At 36.7% G+C, this 20,439-nt stretch overlaps 1 protein-coding gene across 5 annotated transcripts in view; it reads left to right on the top strand.

Moving 5' to 3' along the window:
• ACVR1C (activin A receptor type 1C) overlaps nucleotides 1-14,424 on the top strand; it is a 152,515-nt gene extending 138,091 nt beyond the window's left edge. For all 5 annotated transcript variants that reach the window (XM_035304850.3, XM_008998868.5, XM_078327722.1 and 2 more), the window contains one exon: nucleotides 10,882-14,424. In XM_035304850.3, the coding sequence (XP_035160741.1) occupies nucleotides 10,882-11,007 (126 nt within the window). In that variant the 3' untranslated portion in view covers nucleotides 11,008-14,424. The remainder of the gene's footprint in view (nucleotides 1-10,881) is intronic.
• Nucleotides 14,425-20,439: the final 6,015 nt, after the last annotated feature.

Genomic DNA, 20,439 nt, shown 5'->3' on the forward strand with positions numbered 1-20,439 from the left:
CGTTTTTTATTGCATCTATTTGATTATTCTCTCTTTTCTATTAATCTAGCTAGTGTTCTATTTTGTTGATATTTTAACAAAAACGAGCCCCTGGATTTATCTCAGTTACAGAGGACATTAACTGGATCATTGCTTCCCCAGGGTGGGAGAGCGCAAGGCTAGGGAAAGCGAAAGGTAATGAAGATGGAGCAGAATGAGCAGATGTGGATCACTGGCAAGTGCACCTATGTGTGAGCTCTTAGAACATTCAGCATAATGACTGAGTAGACTTGTTTACATCTGATCAAAGCACTGGGCTTGTCTAGGCCCATAAGAAATATACCATTGAATCTACTATTCTTGTTTTCCACTACTGTGGAAGCCTTGCTCCTATAGAGTCTTATGTATGGTTTAAAGGAAGTTTATTAGTGAAGGAAGTTTAAACTTAAATGAAGTTTTTGTGTGTCTATCTCCTTCAGTTCTGTTCTGATCTTAGTTATTTCTTGTCTTCTGCTAGCTTTTGAGTTTTTCTGATCCTGTGCCTCTAGCTTTTTCAATTTTGATGATAGGGTGTTGATTTTAAATCTTTCCTCTTTTCTCTGGCAGACATTTATTGCTATAAATTTCCCTCTTGACACTGCTTTAAAAGTATCCCAGAGATTCTGGTAAGTTGTGTCTTCACTCTGGTTGGTTTTGAAGAACATCTTTATTTCTGTCTTAATTTCATTGTTTATCCAGTTGACACTCAGAAGCAAGTTGTTCAGTTTCCAAGTGGTTGTGTGGGTTTGAGTGTGTTTCTTTATCCTGAGTTCTAGTCTGATTGCACTGTGGTCTGATAGACTTTTGTTATGATTTCTGTTCTTTTGCATTTGCTGAGGAGTGATTTGCTTCCGATGATGTGGTCAATTTTAGAGTAAGTGCAATGTGGTGCTGAGAAAAATGTATGTTCTGTGGATTTGGGGTGGAGCATTCTGTATATGTCTATTAGGTCTGCTTGGTCCAGCTCTGCATTCAAGTCCTGGATATCCTTGTTAATTTTCTGTCTTGTTGATTTAATATTGACAGTGGAGTGTTGAAGTCTCCCACAATTATTGTGTGGGAGTCTGAATCTCATTTTAGGTCATTAAGAACTTGCTTTATGTATCTGGGTGCTCCTGTGTTGGGGGGCATATATTTAGGATAGTTAGCTCTTCCTGTTGGATTGATCCTTTTCCCATTATGTAGTGTCCTTCTTTGTCTCTTTTGATCTTTGTTGGTTTGCAGTCCATTTTATCAGAGACTAGGATTGCAACCCCTGCTATTTTTTTGTTCTCCGTTTGCTTAGTAAATCTTCCATCCCTTTATTTTGAGTCTATGTGTGTCTTTGTATGTGAGATGGGCTTCTTGAATACAGCACAACAAGGGGTTCTGACTTTTTGTCCAGTTTCCCAGTCTGTGTCTTTTGACTGGGGCTAGGCCATTTACATTCAATATTAATATTGTTATGTGTGAATTTGATCCTGCTATTTTGTTACTGGCTGGTTTTCTTTCCCATTAGTTGACTCATTTTCTTCATTGAATTTTTGGTCTTTGCCAACTGGTTTGCTTTTGCAGTGACTGGTACTTGTTTCTTTCCATGCTTAGTGTTTCAGGAGTTCTTGTAGGGCAGGTCTGGTGGTGACAAAATCTCTCAATAATTTCTTGTCCCTAAGGATTTTATTTCTCCTTCACTTATGAAGCTTAGTTTAGCTGGATATGTGATTCTGGGTTGAAAGTAATTTTCTTTAAGGATGTTGAATATTGGCCCCCACTCTCTTCTGGCCTGTAGAGTTTCTGCTGAGAGATCTACTGTGAGTCTGATGGGCTTCCATTTGTGGGTAACCCGACCTTTCTCTCTGGCTGCCCTTAGCATTTTTTCCTTCATTTTGACCCTGGTGAATCTGACGATTATGTGCCTTGGGATTGCTCTTCTTGAGGAATATCTTTGTGGAGTTCTCTGTATTTCTTGAATTTGAAATTTGGACTGCCTTGCTAGGCTTGCAAACTTCTCCTGGATAATATCCTGGAGCATGTTTTCCAGCTTGGATTTAGTCTCCCCATCATATTCAGGTATACTGATCAAGCGTAGATTAGGTTTTTTCACATAATCCCATATTTCTTGGAGGCTTTGTTCATGTCTTTTCACTCCTTTTTCTCTTGTCTTGCCTTCTCTTTTTATTTCATTGAGTTGATCTTCAATCTCTGATACCTTTTCTTCTGCTTGATTGATTCAGCTATTAAACTTCTTTGCTTCATGTAGTTCTCGTGCTATGTTTTTCAACTCCAAGTCGTTTATCTTATTCTCTAAGCTGATTATTCTAGTTAGCATTTCATCTAACCTTTTTGCAAGGTTTTTGGTTTCTTTGCATTGAGTTAGAAGGTGTTCCTTTAGTTCAGAAAAGTTTGTTATTATCCACCTTCTGAAGCCTGTTTCTATCAATTCATCACACTCCTGGGTCAAGTTGTGATCCTGTGTTGTTGAAGAGTTGTGACCCCTTGAAGGAGAAGCAGTGTTCTGGTCTTTGATAATTTCATCTTTTTTGCACTGTTTTTTTCCCATCTTTGTGGATTTACCTGGCTGTGGTGTCAGAGAGCTGCTTGATGAGGTCACTTGTCTGCTTGTTGGGGGTGCTACTGGATTTCTAGGGTCTCCTTCAGATTACTAGGGAAGCTTCCTGTGTCTTTTTTGTTTATACTGGGAGATTAAGCCTGCCTCTTCCGCTGACCTGTAGGTGCTGCTGGGTTGTCAAGAATGCTGTTCCGTTGCTATTAGGCTTCTTGTGATTTTTGTTAAAACATGTAGCCCAGTCCCACCCCTCTAGTGGTGGGTTATGCCTTTCCTCCACTGGGCTGGATCATTCCAGGTTCATCTCAGACTGTGGCACTGGCTACGCAACCTACTAGAGTCAGAGCTTCAGCCCTCTGGGGTTTGTGGGAGAGGGTAGGGACCCGTCCAGCTGCACCTGGCCATCTTCCCCTTTCAGCTTCCTCTCTCTCCAGTCATGGGGTAGGGGCCCACCCAGCTGCTCCCGCTTACAGCTCCCTCTCTCTCCAGGCAGAGGGAGGGGGCAATAGCTCAGTCTGCAGGCTCATATTCAACTCCACGCTTGTAATTCCCAGTGCTTGACTGGGAAGGATTCCCTGTTCTGTGTATTGCTGAGGCTTTGGGGGAAGTGCTGTATCTGGACCAAGGGCCAGAGGTGGAGCCTCCAACTCTCCAGTCAGATACACTTTCTGGGTGAAGCAGCACCCTTCCCTGCCTCAGCCTGCCCTGAGTGGGCTTTGCTTACCATCGGATCAGACCCATTGAAATGCACCTCAGTTGGAGCTAGGAGATCTCTGGATTTCTGCATCCCTCTCACTGGATGTTGTGCGCTGGATTGTGTTTAATTGGCCATCTTGGAACGGATCTGATCCATATTTCTTCAGTTTTCCTCTCATTGTTTCTATTACTTACTTTTGGAGAATTCAACAGATGCATGTAAGACCTTTCATTACTCTTTGCTTTTTCATTCACACATATTTTCTACATTTGTGTCTTTATGGTGTATCTTTCAAGACTTATTTTTCATTTCTTTAATTCTAGCTTCATATAAGTCTAATTCACCATTTAACTCATCCATTGAGTTTTCTACTTTATTATTTTTTTGAGACAGAGTCTTGCACTGTCACCCAGGCTGGAATATAGTGGCATGATCTTATCTCTGCCTCCTGGATTCAAGCAATTCTCCTGCCTCAGCCCCTGGAGGAGCTGGGATTACAGGCATGCACCACCACACCTGGCTAATTTTTGTATTTTTAGTAGAGACAGGATTTAACCATTTGGGCCAGGATGGTCTCAAACTCGTGACTTCAGGTGATCTACCCACCTTGGCTTCCCAAAGTATTGGGATTATAGGTGTGAGCCACTACACCTGGCCAGTTGTTACATTTTTGATATCAAGATGTTTTATTGGTACATTTTCATTTTTAAAAATATTCTTGGTACCTGCCCAGCAGCTCTGAATGGAAAAATGGAGCTCACAGCTAAGCACTTGAGCTTCCATAAGGGACAGACTGTCTCCTCAAGCAGCTCTCCAACCCCCATATATCCAAAGAAACACCTCAGAAAGAGAGCCCAGGCTCACATCTGCTGGGTATCCTTCTGGAACAAAGATAACAGAAGAAGAAACTAGCAGCAACCCTTACTGTTCTGCAGCCACCACAGGTGATCCCCAGGCAAGCAGGGACTGGAGTAGACCTCCAGCAGTCCTACAGCAGAGGGGCCTGACTATTAAAAGGAAAACTAAGAAACAGAAAGAAATAACTTTGTCATCAACAAAAAGGACGTCCACTCAGAGACCCCATCTGAAAGTCACCAACTACAAAGATCACAGGTAGATAAATCCACAAAGATGGGAAGAAACCAGTGCAAAAGGATGAAAACACCCAAAACTACAATGTCTCTCCTCCTCCAAGGGATTACAACTCCTCACCAGCAAGAGTGCAAGGCTGGATGGAGAATGAGTCTGATGAATTGATGGAAACAGGCTTTAGAAAGTGTGTAATAACAAACTTCTCTGAGCTAAAAAAGGACATGTTCTAACCCAATGCAAAGAAACTAAAAACCTTGAAAAAAGGTTTGACAAAATGCTAACAAGAATAAATGCTCAGAGAAGAATATAAATGAATTGATGGAGCTGAAAAACACCACATGAGAACTTCACAAAGCATACACAAGTTTCAATAGCTGAATCAACCAAGCAGAAGAAAGGATATCAGAGATTGAAGACCAACTCAATGAAATGAGAAGGCAAGATTAGAGAAAAAAGTGAAAAGAAATGAACAAAACCTCCGAGAAATATGGGATTATGTGAAAAGACTGACTCTACACTTGATAGGTGTACCTGAATGTGACAGAGAGAATGAATGCAAGCTGGAAAACACTTTTCAGGATATCCAGGAGAACTTTCCTAACTGAGCAAGCCAGGCCAACATCCCAGACCAGGAAATACAGAGAACACCACAAAGATATTCTGCAAGAAGAGGAACCCCAAGGCACATAATTGTCAGATTCACCAGGGTTGAAATGAAGGAAAAAATGCTAAGGGCAGCCAGAGAGAAAGGTTAGGTTACCCACAAAGGGAAGCCTATCAGACTCACAGCAGATCTCTCAGCAGAAACCCTACAGGCCAGAAGAAAGTGGGGGCCAATATTCAACATCCTTAAAGAAAAGAACTTTCAAACTAGAATTTCATACCCAGCTAAACTAAGCTTCATAAGTGAAGGAGAAATAAAATCCTTTACAAACAAGCAATTCCTCAGAGATATCATCACCACCAGGCCTGCTTTACAAAAGCTCCTGAAAGAAGCACTAAACATAGAAAGTAACAACCAGTACCAGCCACTCCAAAAACATACCACATGGTAAAGATCATTGACGTAATGAAGAAATGGCATCAACTAATGGGTAAAACAACCAGCTAGCATTAAAATGGCAGGATCAAATTCACACATAACAATATTAACCTTAAATGTAAATGGGCTGAATGCCCCAGTCAAGACACAGACTGGCAAATGGGATAGAAAGTCAAAGGCCATCAGTGTGCTGTATCCAGGAAACCCATCTCACATGCAAGGATACACATAGGCTCAAAATAAAGGAATGGAGGAAGATTTACCAAGCAAATTGAGAGAAAAAAAAAAAAAGCATGAGTTGCAATCCTACTCTCTGATAAAATAGATTTTAAACCAACAAACATCAAAAGAGTAAAAGAAGGGCATTACATAATGGTAAAAGGTTTAATGCAACAAGAAGAGCTAACAATCCTAAATATATATGCACCCAATACAGGATCACCCAAATACATAAAGAAAGTTCTTAATGACCTACAAAGAGAATTAAACTCCCACACAATAATAGTGAGATACCTTAACATTCAACTTTCAATATTAGACAGATCAAGGAGACAGAAAATTAACAAGAATATCCAGGACTTGAACTCAGATTTGGACCAAGCAAACCTAATAGACATTTACAGAACTCTCCACCCCAAAGCCACAGAATATACATTCTTCTCAGCACCACATCACGCCTACTCTAAAATTGACCACAAAACTGGAAGTAAATCACTCCTCAGCAAATGCAAAAGAAGGGAAATCATAACAAACAGTCTCTCAGACCACAGGGCAATCAAATTAGAATGCAGAATTCAGAAACTAACTCAGAACCCCACAACCTCATGGAAACTGAACAACTGGCTCTTGAATGTTGACTGGATAAACAATGAAATGAAGGCAGAAATAAAGATGTTATTTGAAACCAGTGAGAAGAAAAACGCAATATACCACAATCTCTGGGACACATTTAAATCTGTGTCTAGAGGAAAATTTATAGCAATACCCACATGAGAAGCAAGGAAAGCTCTAAAATCGACACCCTATCATCAAAATGGAAAGACCTAGAGGAGCAAGATCAAAAAAACTCAAAACCTAGCAGAAGACAAGAAATAACTAAGATCAGAGCAGAACTGAAGGAGATAGAGACACAAAAAAACCCTTCAAAAAAGATCTTTTGTTAAAAGATCAACAAAATAGAACACTAGCCAGATTAATAAAGAAAAGAGAGAATAATCAAATAGATGCAATAAAAATCAATAAAGGGGATATCACCATAGATTCCACAGAAATCCAAACTACCATCAGAGATTACTACAAACAACTCTATGCACATAAACCAGTAAACCTGGAAGAAACGGATAACTTCCTCGATACTTGCACCCTCCCAAGCCTAAACCAGAAAGAAGTCCAAACCCTGAATAGATCAATAACAAGGGCTGAAGTTGAGGCAGCAATTAATAGCCTACCTACAGAAAAAAGCCCAGATCCAGATGGGTTCACAGCTAAATTCTACCAGACATCCAAAGAGGAGCTGGTACCACTCCTTCTGAAACTATTCCAAACAATACAAAAAAAGGGAATCCTTCCCAAATCATTTTATGAGACCAACATCACCCTGATACCAAAACCCAGCAGAGACTCAACAACAAAAAAAGAAAACTTCAGGCCAATATCCATGATGAACATAGATGCAAACATTTTCAATAAAATACTGGCAAAATGATTGCAACAGCACATCAAAAAGCTTATTCATCACCATCAGGTAGGCTTCCTTCTGGGGATGCAAGGCTGGTTCAACATATGCAAGTCTATAAATGTAATTCACCACATAAACAGAACCAAAGACAAAAACAACATGATTATCTCAATAGATGCAGAGAAGGCCTTCAACAAAATTCAACAGCCCTTTATGCTAAAATCTCTCAATAAACTAGATATCAATAAAATGTATCTCAAAATAATAAAAGCTATCTACAACAAACCCACAGCCAATATCATACTGAATGGGCAAAAACTGGAAGCATTCCCTTTGAAATCTGGCACTAGACAAGGATGCCCTCTCTCACCACTCCTATTCAATATAGTATTGGAAGTTTTAGAGCTGTGAGGCAACAAAAAGAAATAAAGGGTATTCAATTAGGAAAGGAGGAAGTCAAATTGTCTCTTTTTGCAGATGATATGATTGCATATTTGGAAGACCCCATCATGTCAGCCCAAAATCTTCTCAAACTGATAAGCAACTTCAGCAAAGTCTCAGGATACAAAATCAATGTGCAGAAATCACAAGCATTCCTCTACACCAATAACAGACTTAAAGAGAGCCAAATCAAGAATGAACTGCCATTCACAGTTGCTACAAAGAGAATAAAATACCCAGGAATACCACTAACAAAGGATGTAAAGGACCTCTTCAGGAGAACTACAAACTACTGCTCAAAGAAATAAGAGAGGATGCAAACAGATGGAAAAACATTCCATGCTCATGGATAGAAAGAATTAATATCCTGAAAATGGCCATACTGCTCAAAGTAATCTACAGATTAAACACTATCCCCTTCAAGCTACCAATGACTTTCTTCACAGAACTGGAAAAAACCACCTTAAACTTCATATGGAACCAAAAGAGAGCCCACATAGCCAAGTCCTTTGTTCCTAAGCAAAAGGAACAAAGCTGGAGGCATCACACTACCTGACTTCAAACTATGCTTCAAGGCTACAGTAATCAAAACAGCATGGTACTGGTACCAAAACAGAGATATAGACCAATGGAACAGAACAGAGGCATCAGAGTCAACACCACACATCTACAACTATCTTATCTTTGACAAACCTGACAAAAACAAGCAATGGGGAATGATTCCCTGGTTAATAAATGGTGTTGGGAAAACTGGCTAGCCATGTGCAGAAAGCAGAAACCGGACCCCTTCCTGACACCTTACACTAAAATTAACTCCAGTTGGATTAAAGATTTAAACATAAGACCTGGTACCATAAAAACCCTAGAAGAAAACCTAGGCTAAACCATTCAGGACATAGGCAAGGAATTCATGACCAAAACACCAAAAGCATTGGCAACAAAAGCCAAAATAGACAAATGGGACCTAATTAAACTCCAGAGCTTCTGCACGGCAAAAGAAACAATCATTAGAGTGATCCAGCAATCAACAGAATGGAAAATTTTTTGCAATCTACTCATCTGACAAAGGACTTATGTCCAGAATCTACAAAGAAGTAGAACAGATTTTCAAGAAAAATCAAGCCCATTCAAAAGTGGGCAAAGGATATGAACAGACACTTTTCAAAAGAAGACATATATGAGGCTAATAAACATATTTAAAAAACCCTCATCACTGGTCATTAGAGAAATGCAAATCAAAACTACATTGAGATATCATCTTACACCAGTTAGAATGGCAGTTGTTAAAAAATCTGGAGACAACAGATGCTGGAGAGGATGTGGAGAAATAGGAACACTTTTACACTGCTGGTGGGAGTGTAAATTAGTTCAACGATTGTGGAAGATGGTGTGGCGATTCCTCAAGGACCTAGAAATAGAAAATTCCATTTGACCCAGCAATCCCATTACTGGGCATATATCCAAAGGATTATAAATCATTTTAAGGACATACGCACACATTATGTTCATTGCAGCACTGTTTACAATAGCAAAGACCACCCCAAATGCCCATTGATAATAGACTGGACAGGGAAAATGTGGCACATATACACAATGGAATACTATGCAGCCATCAAAAGCGATGAGTTCGTGTCCTTGTAGGGACATGGATGAATCTGGAAACCATCATTCTTAGCAAACTGACACAAGAACAGAAAATGAAATATCACATGTTCTCACTCATAGGCGGGTATTGAACAATGAGAACACATAGACACAGGGAGGGGAGCATTACACACTGGGGTCTGTCAGGGAGACTAGCAGAGGGACAGGTGGGGGTAGGTAGTTGGGGAGGGACAACATGGGGAGAAATGCCAGATATAGGTGATGGGGATGGAGGCAGCAAACCACATTGCCATGTCTGTTCCTATGCAACAATCTTGCATGTTCTTCACATGTACCCCAGAACCTAAAGTGCAATAAAAAATATATACATGCAAAAAAAAAAGAAAATTAAAATATTCTCATTTTTACTCATATTTTGAATTTCTGTTTCCTTTAAAAACATATTTTATATATTTATATCATTTAATTCTAGCATCTAATCTTTTAATGGGCTGAAACTACTGTTTACAGTTGACTTAGTTATGGTATCCTTTTTCCTCATGTGTTTGTTGTTTGTGAATTTTTGTTATGAGCTCAGGTTTACTGCAATGTTTAAAGGCATGGGCTTGATTGTTTTTTTCTTCACTGAGAGCCAAGACTTAGGCAATTTCGCTTAGAAGGTTTCAGGGAAATAGTCATCCTTAAATTGAGGGATTTCTAAGTATCTTCTTTCTTTTCTATTTTTTTTTTTTTTTTTTTTTTTTGAGACAGAGTCTTGCTTTGTCACCCAGGCTACAGTGCAGTGGTGTGATCATGGCACACTGCAGCCTTGAACTTCTGGGCCCAAGAAATCCTCTCACCTTAGCCTTCTGCATAGCTGGGACCACCACACCTGGCTAAGTTTTACAAATTTTTTGCAGAGACAAGGTTTCTCTATGTTGCCCAGGTTGGTCTTGAGCTCCTGGGCTTAAGCAATCCTCTCACTTCAGCCTACCAAAGGCCAGCATCTTGATCTGAAACTTTCTGTGTGCTGTGGGCTGTACTCTCTATCACATAGTATCCATCAGTTCTGAAGTTTAGACTATGAGAGTAGCAGATACCACTACAGCAGCCACCTGCTTCCACAGTTTCCTGTATTTCTCTGGTTTCATGCATTTTCATTATTTTCCCTCTGAGTATTTATCTTATCTTTTTGCTAGTTCATTTTTAGAGTCCAGAAATTTTGATATTTTTACTTGGATAATTTTTATTGTAGTATAATTTACATTTGGTAAAATGCACAAATCTCAGTATACAGATTGATGAATTTTTATATCTACACGTGTACTCATCACCAATATCAAGATACAGGGAACTTCCAAGCCTTCCCATAGCCCTTGATGTTTTTCATGTCCCATATCCCCAGAAACTAATGGACTTAAACATTTTTTAGTTAGTTTCTACAAGGTTAATATTTGCATTTTGATAGAATTTTTGAAGGGGTTTGACCCTAATCTTCTTCTCATATTGTTTTAAATTTACTATATCTTCATCAAAGCTTAGTTAGCATCAATGGCAGGTACAGTGGTGTATGCCTGTTTCCCAGCTACTTGGAAGATTAAGCAGAATTATTGCTTGAGCACAAGAGCGTGCTATGCTTGCACCTGCAAAGCACTCCAGCCTGGGCAACATAGCAAGACCCCATCTCTTAAAGCTTAGCATCAATTCCTGGATTTATGGCTTTACTTCTTTTGTTCTCTGTTTTATGTGAGTGGCTAAAGTCTTTATTTTTTTCTCTCTTAAAGGCACTCCGAGTCATGGGGAGAATAATGCGTGAGTGTTGGTATGCCAATGGAGCAGCCCGCCTAACTGCTCTTCGTATTAAGAAGACTATATCTCAACTTTGTGTCAAAGAAGACTGCAAAGCCTAATGATGATAATTATGTTAAAAAGAAATCTCTCACAGCATTCTTTTCCATTTTCCCCTTTATGTGAATGTTTTTGCCATTTTTTTTTTGTTCTACCTCAAAGATAAGGCAGTACAGTATTTAAGTGCCCATAAGGCAGCATGAAAAGATAACTCTAAAGTTAAGCATGGGTAGGAGTTGACTTCATCCAATGTTTAATTTTACTTTGAAAGCAGCACCTCAACTCATCTTTTTATTTAATAAGAAACAAGTATATTACAAAGTTATAAAATAAGCTCTATAAAAATAATATAGTCATTAAGTTTTTATTTTACTTGAACCAAGAGCATATGAATGACCAGGAAAAAATGTAGAAACATTTTTTTCTGAGATGAAAGCATATTCATTAAACATGTGAACTAGAGCATGTTATCTTAAACAGAAATTTAGGTTATGTAATCTATGTTTTTCCCCTTTTTAAATTAGCAGGACCTTTTAAAAATAAACATTTCTCTAAATTTTAATATATCAAACATGTAAAAGTGGAGCTGCTCAGGGGAAGATGTAAGTGAGGTTGGTGTCCCTCGTGCTTGGTCTCCATTTCTGCTGTTCTCCTACTCTTCATAATCCACTACTGCGGCAGTCACTGAACCACTAAACTTGTTGCTTTCATTTACAAAAGAGATACCTGATATCCTGAGACACTGAGAAATGTCCGAAAGTCACACAGCTAAAGGCAGAGCTGGCACTAGGGTCCAAATCTTGTGATAATAAACATCATAGAGTTAGCTAGCTTCCTACTTTCCCCTGAATTCTCATAGTACTCTTCTCCCTATGCAATAGCTTTTATTATATTTGTGGTTTAGTCATGCAGAAGGCATACTGAGTTATTTTGCACAATCATAATGGACCTGCATGAAATCTCAGAACCGCATCTGTTGACATTTTTTTCTCATAGAAATGTCGTGGTTACCCCACTTGTTAATGAGTATAAATGTTTTCTGAACTCTTCCAAAGATTAATCAAACATAAATATTCATTGTCTGGAAAATGTCTTTAAGATACAATTCAGAGGTCCCATTTCCTTTGTACATATACATTTAGAAAGAAAAGACAGAATAGGAAGGAGGAAGCAAGGAAATATTTTGAGAAGATTTAAGAAAACTCTTCAATGAAGTGTAACAACCAAACCCTACAGAGAGTATCAGAAACAGCAAATACATATTCCTCTACTCTTTCACAATAAGCAAGTGAGTACAGAAGAATGCTCATAATAGTTTTGCCTTCATTCTACTTTCTGTGGACACAGAGTAATGAATATTTAATGGGACATTACATATGTCCTTCAAATCTATAATGCTACTTTGGTAAAGGAGACTTAACATGGTGTCTTTTATTCTTCTAAAACATCTTCTCTCAAGCTCCATTCCTTAGAACATTCTGCTGCTGAGATGATCCAAGACCCAAAGTGTTCTTTAATACTTGCTTAGAAAGTGATAGTACATGTTAGCATATCACGTACTTTGAAGAGTGAAGTAAATGCTACTGATAACAGTTTAAAAAAAACTAATAACAGTAAAGAAATGCTACTTGAATTTTTTAAACTGGATTTTACAGATTACCTGACCATGGTGGAAGGAACCCTTTTACTAAGAGGAGAAGAAACTTTTTACTATCCCATATTTAAATGTTCTATAAAGCAAAGCACAGCTTGGGTAATAGTGTTCTGAAAGATATGCTTCTGTATTTTCTCATAGAGTACAATTTAGTAATTATGGTTCATTTCACTATGGAAATATGTTACTGAATCCATTTTCATTTTACTGAGTTGAAATAAGGAAGGCAAAAAACTGAAAGCTATGGAGTTTGCCGATACTTCCATACTCATTAATGCACTCATCCACTTATTAAATAATCATAGAGCACCACATATCTTGCTTGCCACAATATCAGGTATGAGAGGGAATAAAAAGATAGATAGCTCCTGCCCTCAGGGATTTTAAAGTCTAATTTGGGAATGGGAATAGGGATGTTAGTGTGTAGGGGGTGAAAATAAATTGACAGATAAAATACAAAGTGGGATGTCTTGAGTTCTGCTTGACAGTGGGTTTCTAGGATAGGTCTGAAAATTGCTTTCAGTTGCAACACATTTAGAAAGTATCTTTATTTGGATATTACAGACAATCTAAATATATCATCGGTTTTTAAAAGTGCCTATGTGAAGTGATTTTTTAAAAGAGCCTATGTGAAGTGGTAATCTTGCTTGTTACTAATTTCTCATAGACTGTTTTACTGCATATATAAGAATGAAATTATTTATTTACTATGATTGTACTCATCTCAAATAAACAAGAATAATATTTCCTGTTTTATTTACATTGGATAAATATGCTTATTGAATTTTTAAGAGAGGATGTTTTAACATCTCCATTTTTCTTGTCATTATGTTTTGTAGCTTATTTGAGGGTGTCTAAATATAATTTCATATTTTATTGGTTCAACTTGCACTCTGAAGAAATCCGTATGTTAGTACATTGAGGTATTTTTCTTGTTCTTGTATTGGTTAACTGTGACTCCTAACTGAATAGTCTTATATTTCAATTAAAAAATACATTTTTTAAGGAAGGGAGTAGAGCAGCAAAAAATGATAAGGAAAACATGAAAAGTTGTAATATTTCCTTTACTCTTAACAGGATTATATATAGAACATGCTCACTTACAAAAATAGGATAATGAAGTTTAGAGCATAAGGCAGACTTCTTGTATATACTTATGCTGTCAAATTTTATTTTGTTTTTAATGGAGTCCCATTGTGTGATATTTATTTCTTTTAAATTTTGTTATAAGCAAAAAAAAAAATTCTTCTTAGGTTAGGTTCGGATTTTCAGTATTCTTTAATCGTTACAGATATTTTGGCTTTGGGAAATAAGACAGGACTTGGGAAAATGCTATCACAAATTATCAGTACTGTATAAAGTGGTGATGGGATTTAAATGCAGCATCACTTTCTGAAAATAAGAGAAACATTATTTGTTGTCAGTATTTCAGCATGAACTTGTTGCCTTGTAAATTTTGCCTTTAAGTTTGTAATTGGTACAGATTCTGTTGTATGCTTTCTTCTATGTCTAAAATATTTGGCATGTCACATCTAGAATTCTTAATTTATGTTCTGACTTGAGAGTTAAGTGAAACATGACTGTCGTGCACTATTTTAGGCATAGCACTTGCTTTTCATCTTTATACTTTCAATTAACTTTGCATTTTAAATTTCATGATTGTATGAGAATAGTAACCTGGTTGCAGTATCTGTAAAAATGAAAATCAGCTTTTATTTAAAAATGAAAATCTACAATAGATTCATTAGGTTAGAAGTTCCACAATAGTTTATTATTTTAGTACATCTTCTATTGTAGAATTACTAATAAAACAAAACAAAACTAATTCTATTTTTCTGGAATTTTGCCACCATGTGACTCATTGGGGCAGAAAAAACTCAGGGTTATCTTTGAGTCTGCAGAAAAGTACCAGAAAACCTACTTAGTGAAAACAGGGAGCTGATGTTTGCCATTATACAAAGTTCGAATAAACAACTTGAAATTGCTTGTTAGGGCATAGTCTTTGATTGAAATAAATATGAGAATATATTTGGCTAAATAAATGTATTTAAAATATAGATATTTTATTTCCCAGTGGAAAATTAAGAAAGTAACCTTAGCAAATGAATAAAAGCTGGCAGTGGATGTCTTCAATAATCATTCCTTTAAATAAATTCACAAACACATAATTATAAGCTACTTAGAAATGGTTAGTGTTAGTGTCTTAAAATGGCATCATTGGTCAGGCACAGTGGCTCATGCCTGTAATCCCAGCTCTTTGGGAGGCCGAGACAGGGGGATCACAAGGTCAGGAGTTCGAGACCAGCCCGGACAATGTGGTGACACCCCGTCTTTACTAAAAATACAAAAATTAGCCGGGTGTGGTGGTGTGTGCCTGTAGTCCCAGCTACTTTGGAAGGCTGAGGCAGAAGAATTCCTTGAACCGAGGAGGCAGAGGTTGCAGTGAGCCAAGATCACGCCACTGCACTCCAGCCTGGGCAACAGAGCAAGACTCTGTCTAAAAAAAAAAAAAAAAGAGAAAAAAAGAAAGAAATCATTGTGGTTTTTAAAGATATTTTAAACATACTATTTCTGTTTGACAATGCTTTAAGTTCCATATGCTAATACCTACATGGAGTTTTTCTGCTATTTTAGTGAAAACAGTAATTCTTTTATCTTGAGAACTTCTAAATAACAAAAGTCAATTGGAATGTAAGTTTTATTAAAATTTTAATATTAAGTAGAATTTTTATAATATGGGCATTTTTCAAAACATTTAAATGAAATTATATATTTGACTAATTTCTTTTTTCCATCTAGCCTTGCTTTATATTTCATTATTTTTCTCACTTTTTTCCTTAATATTACCTCACTGTCTTTCAACCTTATCATTAGTTCCTAATTTTAAAAATGACTATTACTTAACCATTCTGGAATTTAGCCTTCTAATGAAAGAGAATCCCTTATTGCTCTAAATTATTTCAGAAGTGTTACAGCCCAAAACAAAAACCAGAATTTGGGAATTAGAAACAATTAATTTTATAACTTGATTCCAATTTTGTTTAGATGACAAGACCAAGGATCAGAGATTAAATGACTACTAGTTATTAGCAGAACTCTTATGAAAGATAGCCTGGTGGTGGCACCCAGCACAGTTCTCTGCCATATCCCCAATTTTTACTGATCAAAAATTAATTCACACACATCTAAACCTACCTTGAATGCACACTAATATAATGTGCCATTTAATGATGGTGATAAAATCCCAGTTCTCTGTGTTTCTACTAAAATTATGTACTTACTCAGGGTGAGGTGAGTGAGAAAAACTAAATTAGGCTAACAAAGAGTTGTAGAAAGTTTGTGAAGCTAAGTAGGCAACCACTGGGGTGCTGATGAAATTAGTGGATAAAATTTAGGAAATGCGCGAGTACAGAATTTCTTAGTGCAAGTAATGATTAGAGAACCTTCCTGACACCCCCCACCCTTTATGTAGGGGTTATTCTTTCTTTTCTTTTTGTACTTTGGAATTGGGTGAAACGTGATTTGATAGTTGAATTTGGGACTATGTCCAGTGGAATATAATCTGACTTCTCTTTTCTCTCTTCCCCAACCCCCACTCAGTTTCTCATTAGTTTGTCTTCAGCATTCATCTTTTCAGTGCATTAAAAAATGTTTGCCAGATCTCATCAACCCCAAATCGCTCTATAAGTCCTGTCTTTCTTTAGTTATGTTTTAACCTGTCCAAACTGCTACACCATGAACTTCTTAACAAGATTTTAAGTTCTTCACCCATGTATAAGAAGTTTCATCTCATAATTTCTCCAGTAATTCTTCATTCGGCACTCTAGGGTGTTTGTTAATGGCAGAGATGACTTTGTTTTAAAACTTAAAAAGAAGCCGGGCACGGTGGCTCAAGCCTGTAATCCCAGCATTTTGGGAGGCCGAGGCGGGTGGATCACGAGGTCAACAGATCGAGACCATCTTGGTCAACATGGTGAAACCCCGTCTCTACTAAAATTACAAAAAATTAGCTGGGCACGGTGGTGCATGCCTGTAATCCCAGCTACTCAGGAGGCTGAGGTAGGAGAATTGCCTGAACCCAGGAGGCGGAGGTTGCGGTGAGCCGAGATCGCGCTATTGCACTCCAGCCTGGGTAGCAAGAGCGACACTCCGTCTCAAAAAAAAAAAAAAAAAAAAAAAAAAACTTAAAAAGACTAGCTGCTAACTGTATTCTGGCTTTTAGCTAACATATAAAGAATGTCTACTTTTGCTTTAATGCTAAATTCCACTTGAGAAATAGTGACTGGGAAAGACAATTTGAAATATATGCCCCATAAATGTGATTGCTAAATTTATTTCTGCTGTTTCATATCATTGTTTTGTTTTGCTTTTGACATCTTTTAAAACTAAGCCATTATGTTATTAGTTTGGAATATAATACTATAATAAAATTAAGTAACAATCCCTTTTTAAAAAAATTCCCCTAATAATAATAGAACTGCCAGGATACTTTTCTCTTTCAGTTGTAGATGAATACATTTGAGAGAATATGAGTTTTATTTCATCTTAGATTTTAATATTTTCACATGTGATTGTATTTCCTGATCATTGGTTCAAGTTATCCTAAAAGAAGTTTTTCTCTCCAGACCTAATAGTTTTAAGTGCAAGAGTTCACTGTGGGCTAATCTGAATGTTAATGAGGCCATTAAGAATCTGAGTGCTTCAGGAGGTTACCCTATACCCACTGTCATTCCATCCAGTCGGCCCAGTTATGCTCTATACAAATACTCCCAGCTGAGGGGCACGTAGGGGCTAAAACCCAACTGCAATTGGCTCCCAGATATAATTTTATAGTTTACAGAAAAGCATCTTATTTGCTTATATATGTTTAAAGAATGGTTTTGCTTATACATCTTCAGAAAATGAGAATTAAAAAGTCAAAATAATTCTTGAATCTGCAAATCAAACAAAGAACTTAGAAGAAATAATACTTTATCTTTTCATCCTGGCATTCCCAAGAGAAGAAGAGAGGTTGTATGTTTATCATGTTGGTTTAATTTTTCAACCCAGACAATCTGCAGCAAGGCCCATGGACCTAATAATCTTCCACATAGTTTTCATTCTATGCATGGAGCCAACTATTGACTTTGCCTGTAAACAGAGGATTGTGTGCCTAAATTTTGTCTAACAAATGCAAACATAGAATGAAATGTATTAATATTTCTATTTCTTCCATAGGCTAATAGTAACTAAATATTTTTAAAGACCCAGCCCTTTTCTTCTCTTTATACAAAATGAGAGTATCTGAGCCAAAATATTAAATTCGAGTTCATTTTCACAATGACTAGTGTCAAGCTCATGTACTCTTCTGATTCTAGACTGGAGAAGATTATTCAAACTTGATCTGTGTTTCAGGTTTTTAAATGTCCTAAAAACAGAAAATTAGATTCAGATCTCAAAAAAGGAATTTTGGATTGACTTTCAAAGTACTAATACTAATTATACTTTTCTTTTGGTAGCGTGACTCTTCTTATACCTAAGAACATATTACAAATGTCAAAACCATTGCATTTTGACATTGCAAAACATGCCTTGAACTCTTGAACTACTGTGAAAAGAATCATCGTTGTAAAGACTTTTTGTAAGCTAGCTGATACTCAAGTATGAAAAGAGATTGTCTTTCAGCAGACAGGCCCAAAGGAATATATATATGTAAGGAAGAAGTATGAAAAAATAAATTAGGGTGTAAAATAATAATTGGGCAATACACTGTATCAAAAATATGTAGATGAAGATTTTAGTGGTGGTAATTTAAATGTTGAAGATGAGAATTTTAAATTCCAAAGAAAGATGAATGATAATTAGATGTTTCATTAATTTCTAGTCTGTGAAAATATGCATTTTATAGTAACATGTATAGACTTATTTTATTTAGAAATAGTATTTTAGAATTTATTAAAAACTCAATGATAGCCTTTATACCAAAATGTTTAACTTTACCAACAGCAAGTCATAAAAGTATTTATTTTAAAGCTTTTTAATATTATCACATAACTTTCATCTGTCTTCAAATGTAAATAATTATCTGCCTAAATGTTATATTTTTATGTATGCGTTTTCTGAAAATGTATTGTTTTGTAAAGTGGCAAAGATAATAAATTAAGCATTTGTTGCACTTGTTTCTGTGAAGCATATAGAGCTCTATTTTAAATAAAGGAAGATGTGTCATATTTTGGTTTCTATACAATTATGTTCTATTATTTTTAATTGTATTTTATTTTTATGCAGTGTATGGGGAGGGTGTTAGAGACTTAAATGCTGGCTCCAATGGGCACTGGAATTTTACTTCCTTCCCTCCTTTTAACCAAGGAGTTGTAGAATGCTAGAATTTCAGAGCTGGAAGGGACACTTCCTCAGTATCCATTTCTCTACATGGAACTTAGGACAATAGATTTTGTTTCTATTTTTCTACCAAGCAACTGTTTTTTTGTATTTTTTAAACACTTACTAAAAGACTACTGGGTTGACCTCGAGCCTAAAATAGCTTCCATTAAACTTAAAATCACAAACACGTGCTACAAGCCTTTTCAGGACATAGAACCAGACCATGGCTCTACCTTCATTTTCAGTGTCCCCACATTCATCGCCAACTGTTCTCCAGATCCTGGCTTCTTGCTATTCCCTGAACTTGCCAAACATGTTCCTGTCCCAGGACTTTGCCCTCACTGTTTGTTCTGCATGGAATGTTAAAGGTCTCTGTAAGAATGTCTTCATACCAAATGAGCCTTTCTTGCTACCCTTTGAAAAGTAGCACACTTTGTCATTCACCACCTGTTTAGCCTGTATAATTTTATTTTATAGCATTTAGCATTAATCGGCATTCAATTATATATCTACTAGTATGTAGTATCATAATGACTAAATCCTTTAGCACTGGAATTAGGGATTTAGGGGTTATTTCACTTATATTTGAAGATATAGTTTTAAAATATTGAGAGTAACATATTGTTTTGGACAGTAAAAGAAATGCTCTATGAAACTCATTATTCATGCCCCAATATCTTCAATAAACCTTAGGACTGGGTTCTTACCCAATCAAGAATAGTTCAGCCCAATTTCTAATTCATGATGGCTCTTTCAGAGTGACATCATGAGAGGATTAGGTGTTTGGTTTATATTCTGAACCCTACAAAGTTGATGTTTTCTGAGACTTAGCATAAGAGAGGCAGAACACTGAATTGGTTTTACTTTTGGTATAGATTTTTAAGTTCTTTTGCTTTTCTATTCTTTTTTCTGTTTGGGAGGACAGTTTTATTAATAATATCCTGAATATCTTGCATTAAGTCAGTACTAACCAGCTTCAGTAGCCAAATATTCCTGGTTAACAATCATTAAGTCAGGTTCTCAACTGCTTCATTGTTAGCTGCTGCTTAAAGTTGCAGAAATATTTATTTCACATTGGTGTAGATTGTGAAACCTAGGCATGAAATTAAATGAGTGCTTTAGTCTCAGCAGCATTAGTAGTAGCTTTTTTCCCCCTCAGTTGTAATTCTGCAATTTCAGCATCTTAATTTTAAAACACAAATATGTGCAGACTTTGGTGAATGTTCACACTGATGCAATAGTTTACCTACAGTGTGAACATAAAATTGGATAGTTACTTTTTTCCATCAGGGCAAATTCCTGGAGATTAGGGGATTACTGAATCCAGGCTGTTTTATAGGGTGTTCTGGAAGTAATTTTTCAAGAAATGCTCAATGACATTTAGAAGAAATACACATATTTTGGCAGAGGGTTATTAAAACATTGATTTGAATAGTTTCTTTAAAATCTATTTATTAGAAACGTATTCCCACAGCGT

This window comes from Callithrix jacchus, chromosome 6 (genome assembly GCF_049354715.1).
Source record: "Callithrix jacchus isolate 240 chromosome 6, calJac240_pri, whole genome shotgun sequence".
NCBI classification, from domain to species: Eukaryota; Metazoa; Chordata; class Mammalia; order Primates; family Cebidae; genus Callithrix; species Callithrix jacchus.